This window comes from Genypterus blacodes, unplaced genomic scaffold (genome assembly GCF_046128005.1).
Source record: "Genypterus blacodes isolate CSIRO-AG114 ecotype Tasmania unplaced genomic scaffold, CSIRO-AGI_Gbla_v1 ptg000067l_1, whole genome shotgun sequence".
Taxonomy (NCBI): domain Eukaryota; kingdom Metazoa; phylum Chordata; class Actinopteri; order Ophidiiformes; family Ophidiidae; genus Genypterus; species Genypterus blacodes.
Window position 1 is genome coordinate 17,083,801 of NW_027466879.1, and position 22,331 is coordinate 17,106,131.

Consider the following 22,331-nt stretch of genomic DNA (forward strand, 5'->3'; position numbering starts at 1 on the left):
AAAATAATGATATCTCTCACTCACACACACACACACACACACACACACACACACACACACACACACACACACACACACACACACACACACACACACACACACACACACACACACACACACACACACACACACACACACACACACACACACACACACACACACACACACACACACACACACACACACACACACCTGTCTGCTGTCATTGTCTCGACAGCCTTGTAGTTTGATGAGGGACCCGGCTGTCCTGTCCACCACGGTGAGACACAAGTCCATGTGTTTAACTGACTTATCCTTAGTCAAAGCCCATTCCTTCGGTAAACACAAGGACAAAATATTACAAAAAATTACTATAAACACATATTTACAGATTGATCCTGCTTAACAGCCAAATCACCCTGTAACAGAAAAACACCAGCTTACATCTTAAACCAAATCTAACACTGGCTTCCTTTACATTACAGACCCAAGTGGCCCACATCTGATTTTTTGGCCTACAGGTCCACACAGATGGGATTTGTCTCCGGATCCGTTTTGGGCCACTTGATCTGATTTATATCCGGAGGAGGAAGCGACTTCAGTGGAGCACACATTTACGCCTGAGTTTAGTTGTTTTTTGTATAGAAATGAACAGAAAGCATTATGAAAAACTCATAAACTTCAAACTCTGCTGTTGTTCATATGTAGGGCTCTTTGTTTTGCTTGGAGGGTCACAGTGCGTTAGTCCTACACTAAACTGCCTCAAAAGACAAGCATGTGTGACATCATCACCCTTCACCCCGTTGCCTCACCACAAGTGCCACCTGACACCAAGGTGTCTCTGGCGCAAGTATTGGTGAGGCTGACCTGTTTGTGTTGTCGTGGGTACGCTACCTGGTTGCCCCCGGCGTTGTGGCATTCATAGACGCCCACCACCCCATCGGAAAAATGCCCCAGAGTGTCCAGACAGTTTCCTCCCTGCTGCAAGGCTCCAAACGCGATGTCTTGATGATCAGGGACCCTGAACACACACACAGTGCTGCTAATGTGACACGCCGTCTAATGGTTTCTGTTCATTAAATCTGCTAAACTGGAAAGCAGGTTCTTGTACTGTTATCCAGGTGAATGGTCTTTGCCAGATGGAATTGAAATCTCTTCCATCATTTCATGTCTTCATCATACCGCCTCATTACATGGTTGCCTTACCGCAGCTCAGGGTAGACGTTCTCCAGGTACCACTTGAAGGGTTTACAGCCTAATCTCTTCTTCATCTCCAAACGACTCTGGATACTGAGAGAAAAGGAGAGCAGGAGAATTAGAGGTAAATCACTCATCTCCCTCGGTGGATTTACTAAATTATAGACCTGCTCAGACATTCTGAGAGGGCAGAGAGGAGAAGGCGCACCGGGAAGACTTATGGGATGTCTGCAAATAGCTACTTCTCCGTTCTGTCACAGCTGAGAAATACTGAGGGCGTTCCCATCGGCTCGGATAATTAATATGACATCATAAAGCAACACTTAATACAGGAGTGTGTAAACAGTTAACTAGGATACAGAAGATTAAATAACAGTAACAACTACGTGACGCATCTCCTTTGTGCTTCCACTTCGGCCCCTATCCGCTTTAAAATGTGTTGCGGCTCTCAAACTGTCAGCAGTGGCTGACAAAAATCATACATTTAATATCCGTCTCCACTTTCAGCTTTGCCCTCTGATCACTGCTCTCATTATCTATGCAGGTTCTTTTGCCTTGGCGTGATTTCCAACTCTCTCTTAGGGATCCATGTTAACCGCCTCGGGTCACCAAATTGTCAAACTTCTTTAAAACTGCTAATTGGCAATTCACACAACCCTGCGGCCGCCTTTGAAACTTTCTATTTCTAGCTATGCGGACTACGATTCTGTCCAACTAGCAGTAAAAAGTTCTTACTTTCCGTAGGGGACATTTCTGGCCGAGGGGACGGCGGCATAGTAGAAGTTTTTAAACTCGTCCATCCACACCTCTGCTGCTCTCCTCGTGTTTCTGACAGGGCGAAAGGGGAGACACAGAGAGGGAGGAAGAGTGAGGACAAACATCCAAACGACATGCAGATGTGTGTGTGTGTGTGTGTGTGTGTGCGTGTGTGTGTGTCAACGTGTCACCCATATGTTTCTCAGGCTCAGAGGGAAACATGCTGTGTACCCACACGTCAAGTCACATAAATCACACTACAGTGTTTCAGTGTCCCGTTTCAATATTTACATCCATACAACCACAAGAGGGCAGAACTCCACTGGTGAGGAAGATGTGTGCTGCTCTGGGTGACAAAGGATCCCTGTGCTGCAAGGACATTTGGACAATTTGATTCTTTCTGATGATGAACACACTGATATTATTGGACTATGAGTTGACTCGAGTCCTATGAAGTCCTAGATCCTTCACTTTATATAATACAGCTCAAGTACAGTACATTTGTAATCAGAATCAGACAACTGTAATCAGAATATACACAGTGAATAATCACTGGTAGCACTGGGCAACAAAATATTACGTATTACAAAACTAGACTGCAGACTATCGAGGATTTTGATCCATCTAAGATCTTTGCGCAGTAAACATTTCTCAAATTTGTGTATTTACGGTTCGATTCGATCCTTATTGAACCGGCCTGCTATCTGGAATCAACTTTTCTCATCCTCATCATCAGGGTCTGTAAGTCAGTCAGAGCCAAGAATAATGCAATCAGAGAATAATACACAGCAAAGCAAACTCGCAAGAATGCAAACGTTTGCTTAATTTATGTCGATCGAAGCGACAATTTCCCCACTTGCCTCTAATTAAGTATTGAAACAGAGTGAGAGTGTGACTTTGGACTGGATCAGCATTGTGCACAGGCAACCGTAAGGAAAGAACAGTGTGTCCAGGATGGTCTAAGGTTGAACTATTAGCAGCAACATGTGTAGGAAATATAATTGATCATTTCAGTATCAACGCTTCAGCTCACTTAGATCCTGTTTGGGATAAACCAGCATAAAGAACAGATGGGTGGGAATATTAGTGACTCTGTGTGTGTGTGTGTGTGTGTGTGTGTGCGTGTGTGAGACAGGTAGAGCCCCGGATCGTGAACGTGTGTTAAAAGGTGTTGGGAGTGTGTGTGCACGTCTGCTACCTAGCAAACACAGTCCCACTGCCCCCAGGGAAGGTGTAGGGATGCTGCTTTCTGAAGACGTGGCCAACTCTGCTGCAGGGGATGATCTCCAAGCTGCCACCACACTGCCACACACGAAACGAGATCTCTGAAACACACACACACGCACACACACACACACACATTAACACACAGTATGTCCTATTCTCCACGGGCTGTTCAAATAAATCTATCACAGTTTACTGAAAACAGCATGCGAGTCGCGTAATTACAGCGTGTTGATATCCGTCTCCCGCACACCCGTCTGAAAATACACAAGGCTCTAACGTTTCGCTGTAGCCGCGTTGGCTTAATGAGAACTGAACCGGCGTCTGAACTGTCACTGTAGATCGGAATCATCTCGCTGCCTGGAAGAAGCACAGAGAATTCCAGCAGCTGCTACTTTCCCCACTAAAGTCAAACAACAAACTCTGTGAGGGAGACACAGCTGTTATTATGTCACTGCACTATTGCAAATCAGCTTGATTGTGTACACTGGGGTCATTTTAGATCATCACACACCCGGATCATTATCACATTATCACTGTAATTGTCTATGATCCATGATCTATGACTGTACTCGGGAGGATTCAACACTTAGCGTTCTACTCCCCTGAAATTCCCTTTTTTTTAATGCTCTTGGCCTTAAACCCGGATGATCTCACCAAATGACCACAGCGTGAGCCACATCCTGGGTGCTGCTTTAGTACCAAATCTCACAGGACAGTGGAGATTTCACAAGCACAAAGGAAACTCTGGCCTCAGAGCCAAAAGTAGAGCGGTGCAGGATTTTGTAAAATTAGCAGAACAGCACAGCATTCATAGCAGAAAGAAACTCGATTTAAGGGCCGAGAGCACCTAAAATTCCTCACGGCGCTGTCAAACGCAGAGGCTCATGATGCAATCGGGGCGCAACACACCGACACACTTCCACACGGGCCACTTTGCTCTACTTAGTCTCTCTTTTGTGTGATTCTCTGCTGGGTAAGCTCAGCGTGATCCATGTCCCGATCTACTTCCACTTTGATACGCTGCGATTATTCTGCCAAAGTTTACGTCCGACTTCACTCACCCAGGTTTTCTCCGCCCCATACATCCATCATCATGTCGTACTTTCCCAGCAGTTCAAAGTAGTCCTTGTCCATCACAAAAAGACCTCCTGCTATCATGGGAGTCCTGGAGGGAGAGATGAAGGACATGATGGAGCAGATTGAGTATTATTACAAATGGTTCCCCGTAGTGTTAAACACTGTAGGTAAAGAGAGGCTATGTGTGTGTGTGTCTTACTTTATGGGGGCATTGGGGTTGCCTTGTCGGCCTCGTCTCTGGTCCAGAGTCATGTAGTCCCATTTAAACACCAAGTTCCAGTCAAATCCTTGAATGAGAACACACACACACACACACACACACACACACACACACACACACACACACACACACACACACACACACACACACACACACACACACACACACACACACACACACACACACACACACACACACACACACACACACACACACACAGTCAATACCACCACTTTTTATCCAGACTAAACTTAGCCAATCCTTAGTCAGACTATTGGATGCATTTAGGTCTTGGCTGGACTAATATTGGTGTATCAATTTGTCATGACCAGTCATTCTCAATCTTGGTCCTCAGGAACTTCAATCCTGCATATTTTCAATAGACACCTGATAGGCTAAATCAGGTGTATTTCAAGTAAAAGGAGTTGTCACCTCTCCTGATATGCTTAGCACACCCAAGTTATGGGCAGAGCCAAGCAATGCAACATCTGAGATACTGAAGCTTCCAATGACTACAATGGGTCCCACGTGTCCATGTCTGTGTCCATTTGTGTACTGTACCTCCTTTGAGGTCGGCTGAGGCTCCGACATACTGGAAGTTGTCCATGTTGATGACATCAATAATAGGAGACACTACTCTGGTCTTATCCTGGGGAGGAAAGAGTGAGAAAGAGGGACAGGGAGACACAAAGAGGGAGAAATGACAAAAAACACAGTTTATGAAAGGGAAGTAAAGCTGTTTTTTCCGAACCAAATCACTTCCATGGGGATTAAGTTACAGGAGCTTTGTTTACAGTCGGAGAGCCGATTGCTCAAGTTGTCGGAAAGAAGCTGCCAGGTGCTGAGTGTGGTTATTTGTTTAGCTTTTCTTGTCTCGTGCACACACATTTCATTTCTTCTCTCCGTTTGTAGAAGGTTTTTGAAGTCACTTACTGTCACAGCAAAAAAGACTCATTACCTCTGACCAAGAAGCCAAGTTTGGGTGACCACATGTGGAATGGGGCCATTTAGAGCCAAAGCAGATAAATATTTAAAGAACATCTTCCATTTTGTTCAGTGCCTTCTCTTCAGATTCAGATGACATTCCACTAAGTAGCTCATTCTTAGATTCTGTGCGAGCAGACAGCTTTAAGTCTTGTTTACGCGACTTCTTTATGAGAGCAGCTGTTTGACAATAGAATAAAGAAATGGAAGCCGGTAAAAGGTCATATTGAAATTGGATAAATGGTGCTGTGGTTACAGAGCTGCATTCCTCTTTTAACAACAGTCAAATCTGAATGTCGTGATCCTTCAAAAGCCAGAGCAGTCTTGTGAGATAAAGTGAATCCTTTGTTTGTGTTTACTTCTTACTGACCACACCAGGGAAAGTCGTGATCTGCTCAAATGTCAAGATTCAATATCACATGAGGTTTACCGTCTGTGCGCCTGACTGTGTGTGGGAGTGTGTAATAAAAAGGAACTCTAAATGATTCCAGGTGGGGTGAAGACTGTGTGTATCTGTGTGTATGTGTGTGTGTGTGTGTGTGTGTGTGTGTGTGTGTGTGTGTGTGTGTGTGTGTGTGTGTGTGTGTGTGTGTGTGTGTGTGTGTGTGTGTGTGTGTGTGTGTGTGTGTGTGTGTGTGAAAACATGAACAAATATTACAAACAAGCTTGTGTTACAGATGCAATGTGCACTCCAGGGATGCTGCTTTGAAGCCGACCCTGACCTCTGACCCCCCCTGTGAAGAGGAGCCCACCCAACACAACCTCCCTACACGTGAAAACAACACCAACAATAGTTTGACACCATGTTCAGCGATGGGCGTGTAGATGTTAAAAATACTGGTATCATATAGTTTGCCTCTCTGAGGCCATTTTAGGGTTGTTTGATATGTTTTGTGTATTTGTGACCAGAGAAAAAGGATGTGAAACTTTACTATTAACGTATGCAAGACAGCTGGAATGTTCAGGTTGATGGAAGCTCAATTTAAAGGAAGTGAGAGGACGACAAACAACAGCTTTTCTAGCTGTATTTAACGAGGAGGTGTGTGTGTGTGCATGTGCGTACCTCTGCAACCCTCTCCAGCAGCGGCTCTAGCCAGTGGTCATTACATTCGCAGTGGGAGTCGAGGAAGGTGAGGACGGGTGCTGTGGCAGAGTCTGCACCGCGGACCCTCGAACGCATCAGACCTGAGGGACACAGAGGTTCAGTCTATGTTCTTACAGGCACCTCAAACACACCTCCGAAACATATTTCTCAAGGAACACGGGGAGGTTTTGTCAGACTAGCGTGCTGTTCAACATCCTGCTGTGGGAAATGCTAATTATGGCTGCTGCCTCATTGTTCTTCCCAGGAGGCCGATAAACAGTTCAATATCATAATTATGACTTATGATTGACACTACAACACTGTGGGAGTTCAACAATGAGCCAACTGAACTGGTAAAAAAAAGTCACAAGTTCACGCTAAACACACATTCAAGGATCAAAAGAATACTGCTACTTAAATTTCAAGGTTTAAGACCAAAATCACTCCAATCTTAATTAAAAACTGCAACATTTCTGCAAAAGGGAAGGCTGTCATCATCAATTTTAGGCATGTGGTGACGGAGCTTTATCTTATTTGAGGAAAACACATCCGGGAACAAGACTGTGGTGATTTTGTTTGGAGGGAGCTTTTGTGATCCCCTTGTAATTACCTTCTCTGCGGTCGTTTCGCAACACACGCACTTTCTCAATCTTCCCCAGCAGAGCTCCATCCTCCGCTGAAACACACACATCAGAGTTTAGACGCTCCTCCTCATTAAGTCCAAAGTATTTTCCTGCACGTTTCTGCACGTGTTTTTTATAACATTACTCACGGTTGTCACTGTAGTCGTCCACCAGAATGATTTCTTTGACTAGATGAACGGGGCTTTTCTTCAGCACACTGTACAGAGGAAGACAGGGGTCACGGGGAGATTCAAAGGTGTCATGATGATCAGTCCAGGGCATAGAGTGGACACATACCTGACCACAGTCCGCAGCAGAGCAGAGCGGGCTTCGTTGTGAAAGGTGATTACCACACTGGAGGCAGGCAGGTCGGACTTCCACTGCTTATGTCTGCAACTTCACACACACACAGGAAAATATAAAATTGAAAGACTCAAAGACACACACACATGCAAGAACACTCCTCCTCAGCGCACGAGCACACAGCTGAACGTGTGAGCCAAGCTGTGAGCTGGAAACGCTCCCCCGAACACATTTTGTACACATGATCACAGGAAATAGAATTCAGCGCATCACAAGGTGCCAAAAAAGGTACACGCGCTCATACACACACGTGAGTGACAAAGACGCGTAGGCGAAGAATTCTAGAGAAGCTGTAACCGATTTTTCAAAGCGTATAGGCCAAATCCCACGTGTGTGTGTGTGTAGGTGTTTGTGTTTGCGCATCTGACAGAAAGAAAATCCTCCTCGGACACAAGAGTGATGGAAATGGCTGACAGGATGAGGCGAGAGGAGGAGGAGGAGGAGGAGGAGGAAGAGTAAGCCAAAGACATGAAGAGGGTGCAGGACATCTTCCTATCCAATCCTACAACATGTCCATCAAACCCGATTGTACACACATCACATTACATCACATGAACAAGTGTGTGTGTGTGTATATAAAGACAAACTAGTCTTTACCTAACTATTCCTATGAGATGCGACCACAATGACTGTGGTCCAATCTTCAATTTTAAATCATCTTCCAGTGAATTTTGGATCAATGATCAATATTGTTAACCTTTGTCTCCTTGACAGGCAACAGCAAACGTTGCTTTGACCGTAATGGCAAAGGGCAGATTTGCATTCGGATCGTACACGTCTTATAGTAACTCCTGGTCCGAGCCCTTCAGCGGTCAGCCTGTTGCATGCTGGGTAAATGACATGTCACGAGAAAATCAATAGCTGACACTGAAACCGCCGTTATAGTCGGCTAATCGCCCGAGCTGTCTAAGTGAGATCAATACATCACTGAGGTCAAGCCACTGCCTTTATAAAAGCCGACACACAGCAAAGACAACGTGAGCTGTAGTTTCACTTTCCCCTCAAGCGTGTTTAATCACCGTGCGGAGGAGAAACTACAGACCTAAAGCTAAAAGCATTGGATTGCCATAAATAAAAAAGGGCTGTAGTACTATTTCTGACTTGTGGTACTAACGGTATACATCATTAGTGACACCAGTAGGAAGATAGGGGGTAAAAATAACAGTGATACAAGCAACTATTCTGTTATCAAACTACTTTAGAAATAATCGCTGAGCTGAAATGTTTCAGCGTGCCAGAATCTTCAGGCGTTGTTGCTAGAAAGCGTGAGGCAGTTCCACTGAGCGAGCGCTCCTCCGTGGGGTACCAAAATAGCAGCGCTCTGTTCTTTCAGAAGAGGATGCTGTGTGTTTGGGAGCATCCTGGTTGGCTCGGAGACGAGCGCTCGACAGACCGACCGCCAAGACGCTGCAGGAGTCGCACCGGGCTGGGAGACACGCACAGGTTCCACTCAATTTCCAAGTTCTTTCTGTCCTTTTTCAATATGGGTATTTTTTCAAACCGGGTCGTTCTTCTGCCCAGCACCCCCCCCCCCCCCCCCGCAAGGCCATTGTGCCAGGAATAGATACCAAACAGTAAGTGACTGTTCCGCTGCTACTTCCTGGTTTCAGCTGATAAGCCTCAATAGCGGGACTTTCCGAGAGATTTTATCCATTTAACAGGCAATTAGGGTGTTGGACAAACAGCAAAGGACCCCCCCCCCCCATGCGCACACAACAATCAGATCACATATGCAGCAATAGAGTCTTGTGGTTTATGTTGTGTGTGTCTGCATGTGTGACGTCAATGCTACATGCTGCAATGATGGCCTAGGTCACTGTGATAACATTGATAATAAATGACATTAATACAACGTACTGGTCATGTCTGGTGTCGGGCACTGCTCTGTCCATACGGAGTTTGTCGCTCTCCACTTGGTTGAACTTGTTCCTGGCGTAGGGGTCTTGGCCAGCGCGGACCACCGTGGCTCCGACGTACAGGTCCTGGTCAAAGTCCTGCCAGCGCACCTTACCTGGACACAGACAGACAAACAGACAGACAACTCCAGTTACTACAAGACTAAATATAGGTACGTGGGTTTGGAAGGACAGAAAGCCGGGAAACGAAATATTCCAACAGGCTCAACAATGTGGAATCATTTCAATGAAATTTCAAACTGTATCACTGCAACCTGGCAACCTCAACAAACATTCCTGTGGCCCATCTTATATGGAGAATCGATCAGCTAGTGAGTTCCTAATTCCTTCCTGGTATAAAGTTTCCCCAAAAAATGCTAAACTAGGAGACAGTGGTTCTCAAATTATGCCACATACCTCTGGAACTTTCCGCAGAGAATTAAAACTATTAAAATATGTGGATATTCTGTGATAAATCATTCACTCCAAAAGAAGGGATTCATGAAGAAATATTTGAAGATTTTTTTGAATTTTAGAATTTTTTGGAGTGGAAATGTCCTATATACACACAATGTTCTTCTATTCTATGTTGGTGCCAGTAACATTTCACGCGCATGAATATAATTAAATGTTATGCTGTGATCTTCCTATAGGTTAGTATGTTGAAAGGTCATCAAAGGCTGCCATTAGAGAGCCAATCAGATACTGTATGTCCCTCATATGATCTTAAAAAGGTTTCAGGTCAGGTTGATGCTGTCATCAGAAAGCAAAAAACACTGAATAGGATTATGGAGGAATGGGAATGTAAAATGGAGGAGGCAGCCGACAGCCTGACTGCACAGACATGCACTCTGCACGGCCAAAATGAAACCTATGCTGAAATATGGAAAAGGAGCATCGGGACACATGTCACGCTTTCTATTGTGACAAAGCTGCAGAAAACAATACCACAGATGTGCACTCAGCATGAAACACACACACACACACACACACACACACACACACACACACACACACACACACACACACACACACACACACACACACACACACACACACACACACACACACACACACACACACACACACACACACACACACACACACACACACACACACACGTTTTAGTAATTCACCTATCATTTATAACATTACAACAGATTGAATTAATGCAAAGGCTGAGGAATACACACAGACCCCCCCCCCCCCCCCCCCCCCCCCCCCCACACACACACACACTGCCAGATTATCGCACACTAAACAGATAAAGTTGTCATGTTTAATTTCACAGTTTATCCCAGACTGCTGCCACACACACACAAGCAAACATACACGCAAATAACAACGCATCTAATTAACTGTGTACAGCTGCCATGCTAATGACTTGTGCAAAGCATATGGCAGTGAAAGATTACACTCTCAGTAAGGATGAGTGAGCATTTGCGTGTGTGTGTGTGTGTGTGTGTGTGTGTGTCTGTGTCTGATAGAGAGAGACGGACAAACTGACAGAGAGCAGGCGAGCTGAACAGAGGGGGACAGAACGATGCGCGCATGTGACAGCTTCTGAGTGTGTGTGTGGCATGTTCATCAGCTGAAGCGCACGCCATGCTGTGCCCGTGACTAACTGCACCTCTCACACTGCTGCATGTGTCAATGTGAGAGGTGCAGTTAGCCATCATTGTGTGCCATGTCCTTGGTGATTTTCTCGTTTAGCATCAGCCAACAATTAATTCATGTCCTGACAATAATATTTCGACATCTCACTCTCCAAGTCTCCGGCTCAGTGTTTCCTATCCCTTTAAGGGCGAGAAAACAATCTTAATCTTTACCTCTAATCACTGAATACACCCTCAGGTCACATACATGCAAATTCAGACTTTGATTCTATTACAATACAGGTAATCATTGTTCTTTTTAAGTTCTACTTAAACACTTCAATCACAATCAGCATAAGTCAACAGTGGTGCACTCGGAGTCAATGTAGGAAATAATCAGAAAATGCAATATCGCCCAGACATTCTACACGTTTGTCTCCAAAAACCCAACTGAGGGGGCAACAAAATGAACCCTGTATAACTGACTGTAACGTAATAAACACATATGACGAACTCTTCATAAAATGAAATACCCGGCTCAGTGAAACAGACCTAGATTACGCAACTGGTTCACTCAAGCATGTAACCAATCCACCGTCTCATAGTCTGGATTCTTTCCTCACCTGCTGTATGAATATGTATATTCTGCAAACAAAGGAATCCTGTTTACTCCATCATACACACCTGATCCTGAGTTTAGCTTTAATCGTAGCACAGACAAACACACAGCATGGCGGCTATGTTGAAGTATGTATTAATTGAAGGACACTACTGTCTGCAGCCATGAGTGATACTTAGCAAGGACATAACAACACTGAAACGTGCAGCAGCCATCACGTCCCAGCTGATCTGTTGGTCGACAACTACATTGGTTCAGTTCTCACTCTTTCCTCCTACCCACAGCTGCTGACTGCTTGTTTTTTTATTATCTGTGGAGCTAATCTGTGATAATTGTGATAATGTCACAATGAAAATGCAGGCCTCACGTTCAGTACGTTGTCATTCATCTGTGTTGAGGTATGACACCTTACCAGCATCTCATTCAATCAGTTTACAACTATTGATCCTTTCCAATACGTTTTCCCCTTTTCCATGAGCTCTCTCTGCTGTGTTTCTGGCTGATAATATGATGGCATAATGCTGCACTGTGTAATAAAGGCACTGAGACATCAAAAAAGCCCAATTTGATAAATTGTACTTAATTTCCAGTGGTCCATTTGATTAGAATGTGTCCAATTCAAGGTCATTATCATTAAAATGACTCAATAAAAGGGGAAATGACAATACAAATTAAACTAAAACTAACAAATAAAGAAAAAATATTTAGAAATGTAAATCTGATTCTACATTTTTAATTAAAAACCTGTAAGTTATAACAACACTTCAATAAGCTGTACCTCCTCTCTAAACTGTTCAAACTTCCACTTTGTCGTCTCTTTGAAAAACTGCTTAGGCAAAGAACAAAGCTTTCAGATTCGAAAAATCATTCATGACTGAGCTTCAAAACGAAGTCTGACTCATACATGTTGACATCTCAAAATCGACATCTTGGCAAAATTGAAGGTGCTGACATCGGACATAATCAGAAAAAAGGCCATATTTCGCAATCAGAAATAATGTTTTGAATGTATCTTTTTGTGACTCAGTGTTTACTGGACCTTTGCCATTGTTGGTTATAGCACTGTGCTGTTTGTTCCCTGTCCTTTGAGTTCAGAGAACATACAGCAATCTGACACTGCTGCGCTGAGCCACACAGAGGGTAAACAATTGAAAAATGTTCTACAGACAGAAGAGTGGTGGTCTGTCTCCTCCTCTCCTGACTTTGGTTAGACTCTTCTTTCAAACAGCGTCTCTCATCGTTGGAGAGATGCATAGTTGAGTTGCAGGGATATCACAATAGATCCACAAATTAGTTAGATAAACATTTGCATGGTTTAGACTGGAGCATTTAGCATATTGCAAAGCTGACTGTGTTGCTCCACCATCTATCCACACTCAAATGATCAATCCAGGTGGTATTCATCCATCAATCAATCTATTCCATCACCTTTAGAGAGATAGTGGTCGGACACGTGAACACCTCACCAATTGTAGCTTAACTGTTATTCATAGGATTCTCTGTCTTCTTTACTATTATCTCAGCCATGGGGATGTAGTGACATTGTTCCTGTGCTGGTGCATGTTGGGTAGTGACGTTTCGTACCTGGTGGCAGTGTCTCCAGGCTGTGAACTTTGTCATCGGCGCTGTGAAGTTTGTTCCTACTGGATGAGTCACTGGTGCCCCAATCATCCTGAAAGCAACAAAAAAACAAACATTTAGTCTCAAGACAAAAACCTGTTTATGCAGCTGATCCTGGAAGCCAGCACACAGTATTTGAATAACGTCAACATCATTTGGATACATAATTATAGTTTAAGACAGAAGAGAAAGTTCCAGAGAAGATAATAGTGAGGCAGTAGCTCTTTTTTTGCACTAAAGCAATTGTTCCTTGCTTCTGTCAAGAATTTATTCCAGTGCCTGAGCATAATTTGAATGTTTAGTACAAGCAAGCGTAATTTGAATGCAAAGTTGTAGCGCAAGACTGTCACTTCTTTAAAAAACAAAATCCAGATTCTGGAGATAGATGGCAAGTGGTAAAAAGAGTTAAGGAATCCTTCCAGCCATAACAAACATCCTTACAAACAGAGGAGGTGTGTTGCGACACCACTTGGCGCCTGAAAACAAAGCCATTGCTCTAAACTGCAGAAGAGATTGCACGCCAAGTCAAGTCTCCTTAATGAATCCAACGTCTGCCATCGGACCACCCTCACACCACTCCCACGTCACCAGAGGAGTCGCCTGGCCTACGCTTTAAATTACTCTCAAGGGTTAAATCCTGGGTTGCTGCCTACAATTGCCTCAGAACTAAACAATCTACTGGGATAAAAGCCAAATGTCTTGGAGACTAAACGAGCCTCGATCTACAACAGCGACAAAACCTTGACTTGACTGATGATATGAAATTCTAAACAATTGTATCCTGTGCAGTCCATCAATGTTTTAGTCCCGTTAGACAACAATGAAAGCGGGCAATCTAACATCACACCCCATCAAATCATCAATTCACTCATCCAGTCCACACTCGACTCAGTTTTCGCCTTTGCGTTCATCAGTTCCATCGATCCCTATTGAGGTCAACCACGCACGAGTAAGTTACTTTCATGCCCTTGACTTTAACATGAATGAACAGACAGGCATGCGGCTCTTCTTAGATCGATACACTGAAACGACTGGCTATTAGCGTCAGTCAGTCTCTGTCCGGACCGCTGCCCTTGAATTTAGAAAATCCTCGTCTTACTCTTATTTTTCCGTTGTTTTCTTTTACCTCCAGCCTTTCTCCAAAATGTTTTATTGATCCGTTTCCTTACAACCTTGGGTGAGCTAGTGATTGAGTGACACTCGAGGCTACTAAGTCTGCCAGGTGGTGGAGAGAACGAGAGAGGCAGCAAAAACGTAGAAAAGAAGATTATTGCAGCTATTTTCTACAACTTATTTCCTGCTGGTGTTTGTGAATGCTTTGTCTCTAAGCCATCAAAATAACTGCCACTTCTTCTGTGACTGTCATCCAGTGGGTGGGTGGGTGAGAAGGGTGAAGGTCAATCTGTTCTTTAGATTAACATTCCTCCCTCACAGAATACATGTCTCAATGAACATCCACCTGTATATTAAAACAGACTGAATGTGAGTAAGCTGCTGCACAAATCTCTGTCCTCCCTCCTGACCTCTTTACAGTTTCAAAGGACTAAATGTTTTGGTACCAGCTGAATAAAATAAAATAAAAACCTACAATACTATTTTCTTTCTTATCTTCTCAGATGACTTCTTTTCATTCTCTTGTTTAGAGTGGCGCACACAATGACACCAAGCAGCATAGGAGGCCTTTTCTCCATTGAAATTGACTGAATGACTGTGTGGGATTGAAGACACCTTTGATACCAATGAAAGAAAACAGTCTGCTTGACTTATCACTAACAATCTATTCACTCTCATAATGGGGTATCAATAATTTTGTCCAGACAGCTTTCATTTGTTTTCTTATGTATTTGTCAGTTTCAACTTCTTTCAGAGAAAATATGTGTCTTGTACTGGAATGGTACCAACAATTTTAGCCACAGCTCAGTCCAATCAAGAAATGGAGTTGTGGAACTGTAGCTTGCCAGGAGAAAAGTTCTACTCATCATTACAAGAGCACAAATGCATTCAGACACGGAAGCTGACCAGTGGACCTGTGGGCTAATGTCACACACGCTTCCATTTAGTTGTGTAGGAAGTTCAATGTAACCTCCAATCTGCAAAATAAAATCACAACCAACTACATGAATGTCAAATGTGCACACTGTGATGTTTGGTCAATAAAAGTGGTTAAATTCTATTACATTAACAAGCTCAATGTATTCTCATCAAATCAACATAACATGGAAGATGATGACAGCAGTCTGTTTTTAATACATGTGATCCATTTACACCAAATTACCTGGAAAGCAGACATAAACTACAGCTGGTTGGTTGACACCATGTGGACAGTCTGTTCAAAATGACTCCTTGCCGTCTACATCTTTTGTCTTTCTCTCTTTTCATTCTGTCTCTCCTTCCTTCTTTCCGTCTCTCTTCCCTTTTTTGTCTTCCCTGGCAGCCGTTTAGTCTGCCATTTGACAGATGGACATGACACGTAGAGGCAAACACACACACACGCATGAACGCACATACAAAGGGAGGGGGAGACACACAGATCTGTCTGTCAGTGTGGTGTAAAGCCAGCTCTCAGCTCAGCATGGGGTCAAGAAAATGAACCGGCTATTTCATAACAAAGTCTGAAAGGTTTCATTAATTATGATGGTGTCTGGAGCTGTTTGTGTCTAACTTGACCTGCTTTTCCTGAAAATTTCCAGTGTTCCTTTGTTTTCCTACTTTAAGGCACCTAAATGCTCCCATGGGTGTTTACGTCCCTGCTGTGTGCATTTATCTCAGTGCTTTGTTGTTGGCTTATGTAGGGCAGCGGTTGGCAGCATACTGCACACAGCGAGACAGAAAAAAAGCACTATTTTGAGCTCTGCGTCCTTCTATAACACAAAGTGGCAGATACAAAAACAGACCAGTGAGTTCGCGACACCTGACAAGTCACGAGAAGCAATCTCTCTGTAGGTGATTGTGCTTAAGTAAATCAGCAATAAACAAACACATCGCTGTCAGGACATATTTCCATATTCAAATTCAGTCTGATGTTTAAACGGCGTGACAAATCCAAGCTTAAACCAGCCTGTTGCATGTCTACATATGTCAGATTGTACCGAGTGCTGAATGCCGTATCCGTCTCTCCATCTCCTCCTCCTCCTCCTCCTCTGAGCAATGTTGAGGATATATCTGGATGAGCTTAAGTACTCAGCGAAACACACCAACTGTAATCCTTCACGTATTTACATGAGAAATGTAAAATTTGCATGTTGTCAATTAGCTCAGCAGAATTGATTCAGAACACCTGAACAATATAATGTGTGCTTTCTGGCAGCCCTTGAATTTCATTCATTTGAGCAAATTCCTAGTTGTAATTCCTAGATTAAATTTAAAGGAGCAATTGCACTTTTACGATAGCTATCACCTCAAGGATTTCAGCTGTGAAAAATGATCAACCCACAAGTGTCTGTGTGCATCTGTGTGTGTGTGTGTCTGTAACAGCCACAGTCTGATTCACAGTAATCCAATCAATTCACTGATAGATTAAGTCAGATAAAGAAACAAGTCACGCACGCACGCACGCACGCACGCACGCACGCACACGCACACACACACACACACACACACACACACACACACACACACACACCTAACTGAAATACGCTCTGCAGTTAATATAAACAAGACAAAATTGCTTTCTATTCCACCGTGTCCAGCATGAAGCCTGTCTCCGATATAGCAAACAGCTCTGATGAACTGATTTGTTCTGTGAGTTTAATGCAAACACTCTCAAGGTCTATTATTCATAAACAACAGCAGTGAGGAGAAATACTGAAGCGGAAGGTTTTCCATCAGCACAAGATGAGCGGTTCTGTTAGGATTTGTTACATTATGTCTATATTCCAATAGTATACGCATATAACAGCACAATCACAAACAACTGATGCTACGTGGACTTAATTAAGCCTGATTAAATCCTGATAACATCCTAAGAGGACTTCACAAATGGAGCAACATTGTCATCACCCACCACATTTGCTGCTATAATGCACTTTGGAGAGATACAATGCATTGTAACAAACTTGTTCTGAAGAGACGTTATAACTCACATAGATCAATTATAATTTAATTAATTTTGTCTTCTCCTCAACTCAGTACTTTGTGATACTATACCACACCCATAGAGTTATAACAGCAATTTCAACAAATGTCCTTCAGGTTGGAGGGTTCAGGTTCAAATCCCGTTGACAGCAAGTATCAGTCCTGCTAAAGTGCCCTTAAGCAAGGCAGTGAATACCTACCAAATCCAGGTATGCTCCAAGCCCAACCTTTGACACCCCAGGACAGAATCAAAACAGTATCCCACAAAAATCATGCTGCATGGGTTGCTCCCAGAAGCCACCGTCAACCAATACAACCATACTTTCACCAAACCGTCCATTTAAATGTTACTTAAGACTGACCTGCCTGCTTCCACAAACAGTAAACTAGTTAGAACACTAATCAATCAACAATGCTTCAATTGTACCCTATGTCATTTACAACCACTGCTCTGTAACATGATCATGATATGTCACAGGATTATTGTTAACAAACTGCACTACTCCTTATTGCTCATTTAAAAAATGTATACTTCTTGAGTGGCATGGGGAAAGTGTGTTATACGCCAAACGTGTGAATGTAAAATGCACAGAAGGTCACAGCAGCTCACTTTCAGGGTTAGTGTTTCTAGAGGGACAGCCTTAGGTTACGATTGGGTATGAAATATTAAAGAGAAGATGCTATAATGACACAAGAATGAACTCAGGCTGCTGCTTAACATCACAAAGACCGGTGTAAAGCTGCCGATAATTGAAAGACCGTCACAGGAGAAGAAAATACTTTTTGCATTTATAAGGAGGAATCTTGTGATTCACCACAAAGTCATTGTCAGACCAGAGAGAACACACAATACTTTCTTAATATTCACAGATAATATTTCTTTCAGACCTCTGAATATGTTATTCTCTTGTGTTATTAATGGAAAAACAGCACTTAAGATGTGAACAGACTCTCCACAAGTAAAGGAAAACCACTGTAACATTTCATCAAGATTTCCAGGGCTTATTTTAGACCAGTAATGTTTGGCATGTCAGAGCCAGCTTTGCCAAGGTGAATTCAATAAATGCACCTCATATCTGGTGATAGTGTTTCTAAAGCTGAGTAGGTATAAAAAATAAGTCGTATTACTTCTATTTTGATTAAACTGTAGAATGGGGAATCCAGACCAACAAACAATATGAGAAGAAATTGACAAAAAAATCTCACTTCCACTACCAGCCCCTTCTTTTAGGCCTGATCATCAGCTCTGCAATTCAGTGGAAAAATCTAAATTTTCAAGGGACCTCATGGGAGTTATCTTTGGAGTTCATGGACTTGCTACAGGCCTCTGCACATGTTAGAGCACATGTGCCTTTGTTCTGTACTCAATTAGGAACTTCTTTGCTCATATCCCCGCCATGCTTCAAGTCGGAAGTGGCTCTGTAACGCTGCATCATTTCCACCCGCATCAAAATGTCACCGCAAATTAAGGAGCAACCTCTCTTCACTGTGGTGTGAAAGGCACAAATTAGGGGTGATGTGGTCGATCACTACAAACAATGGCTGTTGTGTTTGCTGGTGAGCAACTAATAAACTGGAAAACATCAATTACTGTGCATCTCTGTCAGAACATCCTTCAACATGATGACATTAGGGACACAGCGTGTGCAGTGTACTGCACATAATGGCTGAACTGAGTCAGCAGGAGTGCACGTGAGCGCACTGTGACCGTGTTAACATCCCTGATTCAGCCTCCCTGTGGTGGCCATTATCAAAGAGAACAAAGAATGTTGAGCACTTTTTTCTTTAATCACAGCTCTGTGTCCCCTGGCGGCGCGCACGCGCACGCACACGCACACTAAAATTAGCTTTTTAAAACTGCCTAAACAGAGACAGGACAGAGGAGACAGCGGGGTTAGACGAGACAGAGAGCGATCGGGTTAGATGAGACGGAGCGGGTTAGATCAGAGAGGTCTCTGTATTTTCAGGTTTGCCTCCCAGCAGAGTTTTTAGCAACAAAGTGTTGAGCTGAGAGCTCAGTGAGGTGAGACTGACTGTTCTGGTGCCTCTGCAGCAGCAAACACTGGAGCTGCCAAATTATATCGTTGAACTCCTCACCTCCCAAAACCCCTCATACCTCACAGCCTCTCTATGCTCTTTTAAAGTGTCTCAGAACTCATTCCGTGGCATCTCCTCCACTTACTGGCTCTCCTATCTATCCCTCCTCTCTCGTCTCCACTGATCCGCCTGTATTCTCACTCTGTTGCCTCCTCTCCCTCCATTTTCTTCCTCCGTCTCTACCTTGACATTTGGAATCTTTTTTTGGTAATTGACTCACACCTGCAGGAGAGAAGCACATAATAATCCCTCCTCCAAAGTGGATCTGTTTGGAGTAAAGCTTCTATCGAAGAGAGAAGAATGAGGAGCAGTTGACATAAAATAACAACTTGAAATCATCCAAAATATGTAGCATCATTATCAGCCCATCAGGAAAACCAGTATCAGCTGATTTCAAAACACTGCATCTGATAGGCAAACAAAATATATCTCAAAGTAACATATATCATAAATAATATTAATCTCTGCTAAAACAAACGAGAGGGCAGAGAATCTAGATGATCTTTCACTCAGCAGTTCCACAATGGAACTTATCAGAAGCGTGAGAGATTTTGTGCTCCGTGTCAAACAGGGTGTGTGTAGATTTTAAATAATTTCTCTCTCTAAACATTCTCAACTTGGAGAAGAATTCAGACTGCACTGAGCAAACTGTGACAAGTCACACCAGTGTGAGTGTGAGTGTGTGAGTGAGGGAGGGAGGGAGGGAGGGAGGGAGGGAGGGAGGGAGTGAGAGAGAGAGAGAGAGAGAGAGAGAGAGAGCAAGAGTCAATGGAAGGGACAGGGTTATACCACAGCTCAATGGAGTAATTGTGAGTTCTGGCCCATTTCCCAAATTCCCATCTGCATCCGACACACACAGCACGCACACACACACACAATTTCACAATCTCTTGCCCAAGAAATCCTTACTTGTGGTTTTTTACAAATTAACAGCGACTTCAAGTTCTCATATTCTCAGTCCTGAGATGATGAGTTCCCTGCCATCATTTAACAATTCAAGCGTCACTCACACACACACACACCAGTGGGAACAATAAACCAGAGACACACAGATTATCTTGTCATCTATATTTCCATTGCACAATGGATGAAACAACGTATTAGAACCAAGGTCTGAATAATTTGTATTCCTTTAAAATCTTCTATTTCTTCTGCACAGATCCACCAACCGTTTCCCTGCAGACACAATAAACACAGCTCAGGTTCATAGTGTCCATTACAGCTATTGTTGAAGAATGGCATTAACACACACACACACGCACGCACACGAGCATGCACGTCTTTTTCATGTACAAGGAGATGGTCAGAGACAAGGCCTTCAGTGTTTCTGTTCTGGACTCCAGGGGCACAGCAAAGAGAGGAAAAAAGGAAAACAAAGCAGCCAAGAGACAAGAAAGGCAAAGCAATGGAGGATTGGAACCTTTTTTCTTACTTCTCATCTTTTGTTAATGTGATCCATATGAATTTAAGCATTACACTTTATGTGCTGGGTGTGTTACATTTAGGGACTCATAAGCACAGCCTGAAAGTAATCGAAGTCCTTTAAAAATCCTTCCAAAGTATCCATATTACATCTCCACTCCTGAAAGGTTTTGAAAATGTCAGATTTCAGTATGGTGGTAATGATTACTCGGCATTATGAAAACCACCTACTGCCTGCCTGTGGAGAGGCCGGGGGATTTGGACAAATGACTCCTCGTCGTGAGCAAGTTCAAATTCAATTTCCTTAAAAGTGTCGGGGGAGGAGGGGGGAGGGGGGGAGAGAGAGAGAGAGAGAGAGAGAGAGAGAGAGAGCTGAATCATTGGAGTGTGTCAGCAGAGGGGGGAAAAGTAGGTCAGTGAGGGCAGAGGAAAGAGGAGGAGGTGGAGGTGCAGAGGGAGGGGAAGTTTAAATCCCCAATTCAGTTGTGCTGAACTCTTTCATCAAGCATTTGCTTCCTCTGTGTTCTCCCCCCCTTGCTCCTCCTCCTCCTTTGATGCTCCCCTGCACTCCTCCCTGCCAACAGTCAATGATTGTCCTATCCTGGACCACAGTCGCTGCCTGTGATTACTGTGACCAACAACGGCAACAAAAATAAGTGCTTTTGACTTTAAACGCCATCCTAAAGATGATCTGCAGGCTGATTTGTGCTTTCACTGCGCTCTTTATTACATAATTATAGTGATTTGTGAAAATATCGGGTGTTTTAAGAGAGAGATTTGTGGGGGAAAAGGACAGAAATAAAACCATCAAAATTGGAAACTGTTATGATGATTACGCAATAAAACTGAAAGAGTTAAGTGATTGTAATAAAACGCTCAATTCACACTAAATGCCAAACAGGTGATAAGAAGCAGATTCCCAGGATGCTGAGATCATTACAGTACTGACACGCATGACAGGTTACCTCATACCATAGGACTGTATCGGTGTGTGTGTGTGTGTATGTATGGGGAAGTTTTCGTTGGAACAGTGTAAAGCTTTAAGTCTAAAAATATTTTCCTGCCCATAAAAGGCAAAGCGCTTTCTGGGAGCCAGTAGTGAAAGGTGTGTTTTAGTGGGTTATCATGTAAAGGATGTGAGTAGGACAAGTGTGTATTGTGTGTATGTTGCTATGTTTAACCTGAACCAGAGCCAAGATTCTTTCAGTTTCCTCTGGCCACTGATGGCTTCACATGTTGAAGCTCATATAGGGCACTTAGAGCCTTTTTGTAGCAGATGGATAGAACCTTGTATGGGACCTGCACTGAAAGTCGCTTTTCACCCAATTTAAGCCACCTGCATACACACTGATCCAGGTTTTCCCCTCTTTGCTTTTGTTGAATTATAGACACATTGACAATTCCCACCCACATGTTCATCCAAGAGTCAAAAGTGGATACCGACACACCCACACTGGACACAAACCAGACGGATTCTGTGATAGCTTGGCACCAGCCGT

The 22,331-nt window shown here is 43.4% G+C and overlaps 1 protein-coding gene across 1 annotated transcript in view; it reads right to left on the reverse strand.

The window, feature by feature from the left end:
• Nucleotides 1-22,331, reverse strand: part of galnt2 (UDP-N-acetyl-alpha-D-galactosamine:polypeptide N-acetylgalactosaminyltransferase 2) — a 37,341-nt gene that overhangs the window by 3,594 nt on the left and 11,416 nt on the right. The window contains exons 2-15 of the mRNA XM_076155597.1: nt 13,204-13,291; nt 9,368-9,521; nt 7,445-7,543; nt 7,297-7,364; nt 7,135-7,200; nt 6,504-6,625; nt 5,018-5,105; nt 4,436-4,523; nt 4,221-4,324; nt 3,131-3,257; nt 1,912-2,004; nt 1,186-1,269; nt 874-1,000; nt 193-312 (exon numbers count right to left, since the gene is read on the reverse strand). Of these exons, the coding sequence (XP_076011712.1) occupies nt 193-312; nt 874-1,000; nt 1,186-1,269; nt 1,912-2,004; nt 3,131-3,257; nt 4,221-4,324; nt 4,436-4,523; nt 5,018-5,105; nt 6,504-6,625; nt 7,135-7,200; nt 7,297-7,364; nt 7,445-7,543; nt 9,368-9,521; nt 13,204-13,291 (1,428 nt within the window). The remainder of the gene's footprint in view (nt 1-192; nt 313-873; nt 1,001-1,185; nt 1,270-1,911; nt 2,005-3,130; nt 3,258-4,220; nt 4,325-4,435; nt 4,524-5,017; nt 5,106-6,503; nt 6,626-7,134; nt 7,201-7,296; nt 7,365-7,444; nt 7,544-9,367; nt 9,522-13,203; nt 13,292-22,331) is intronic.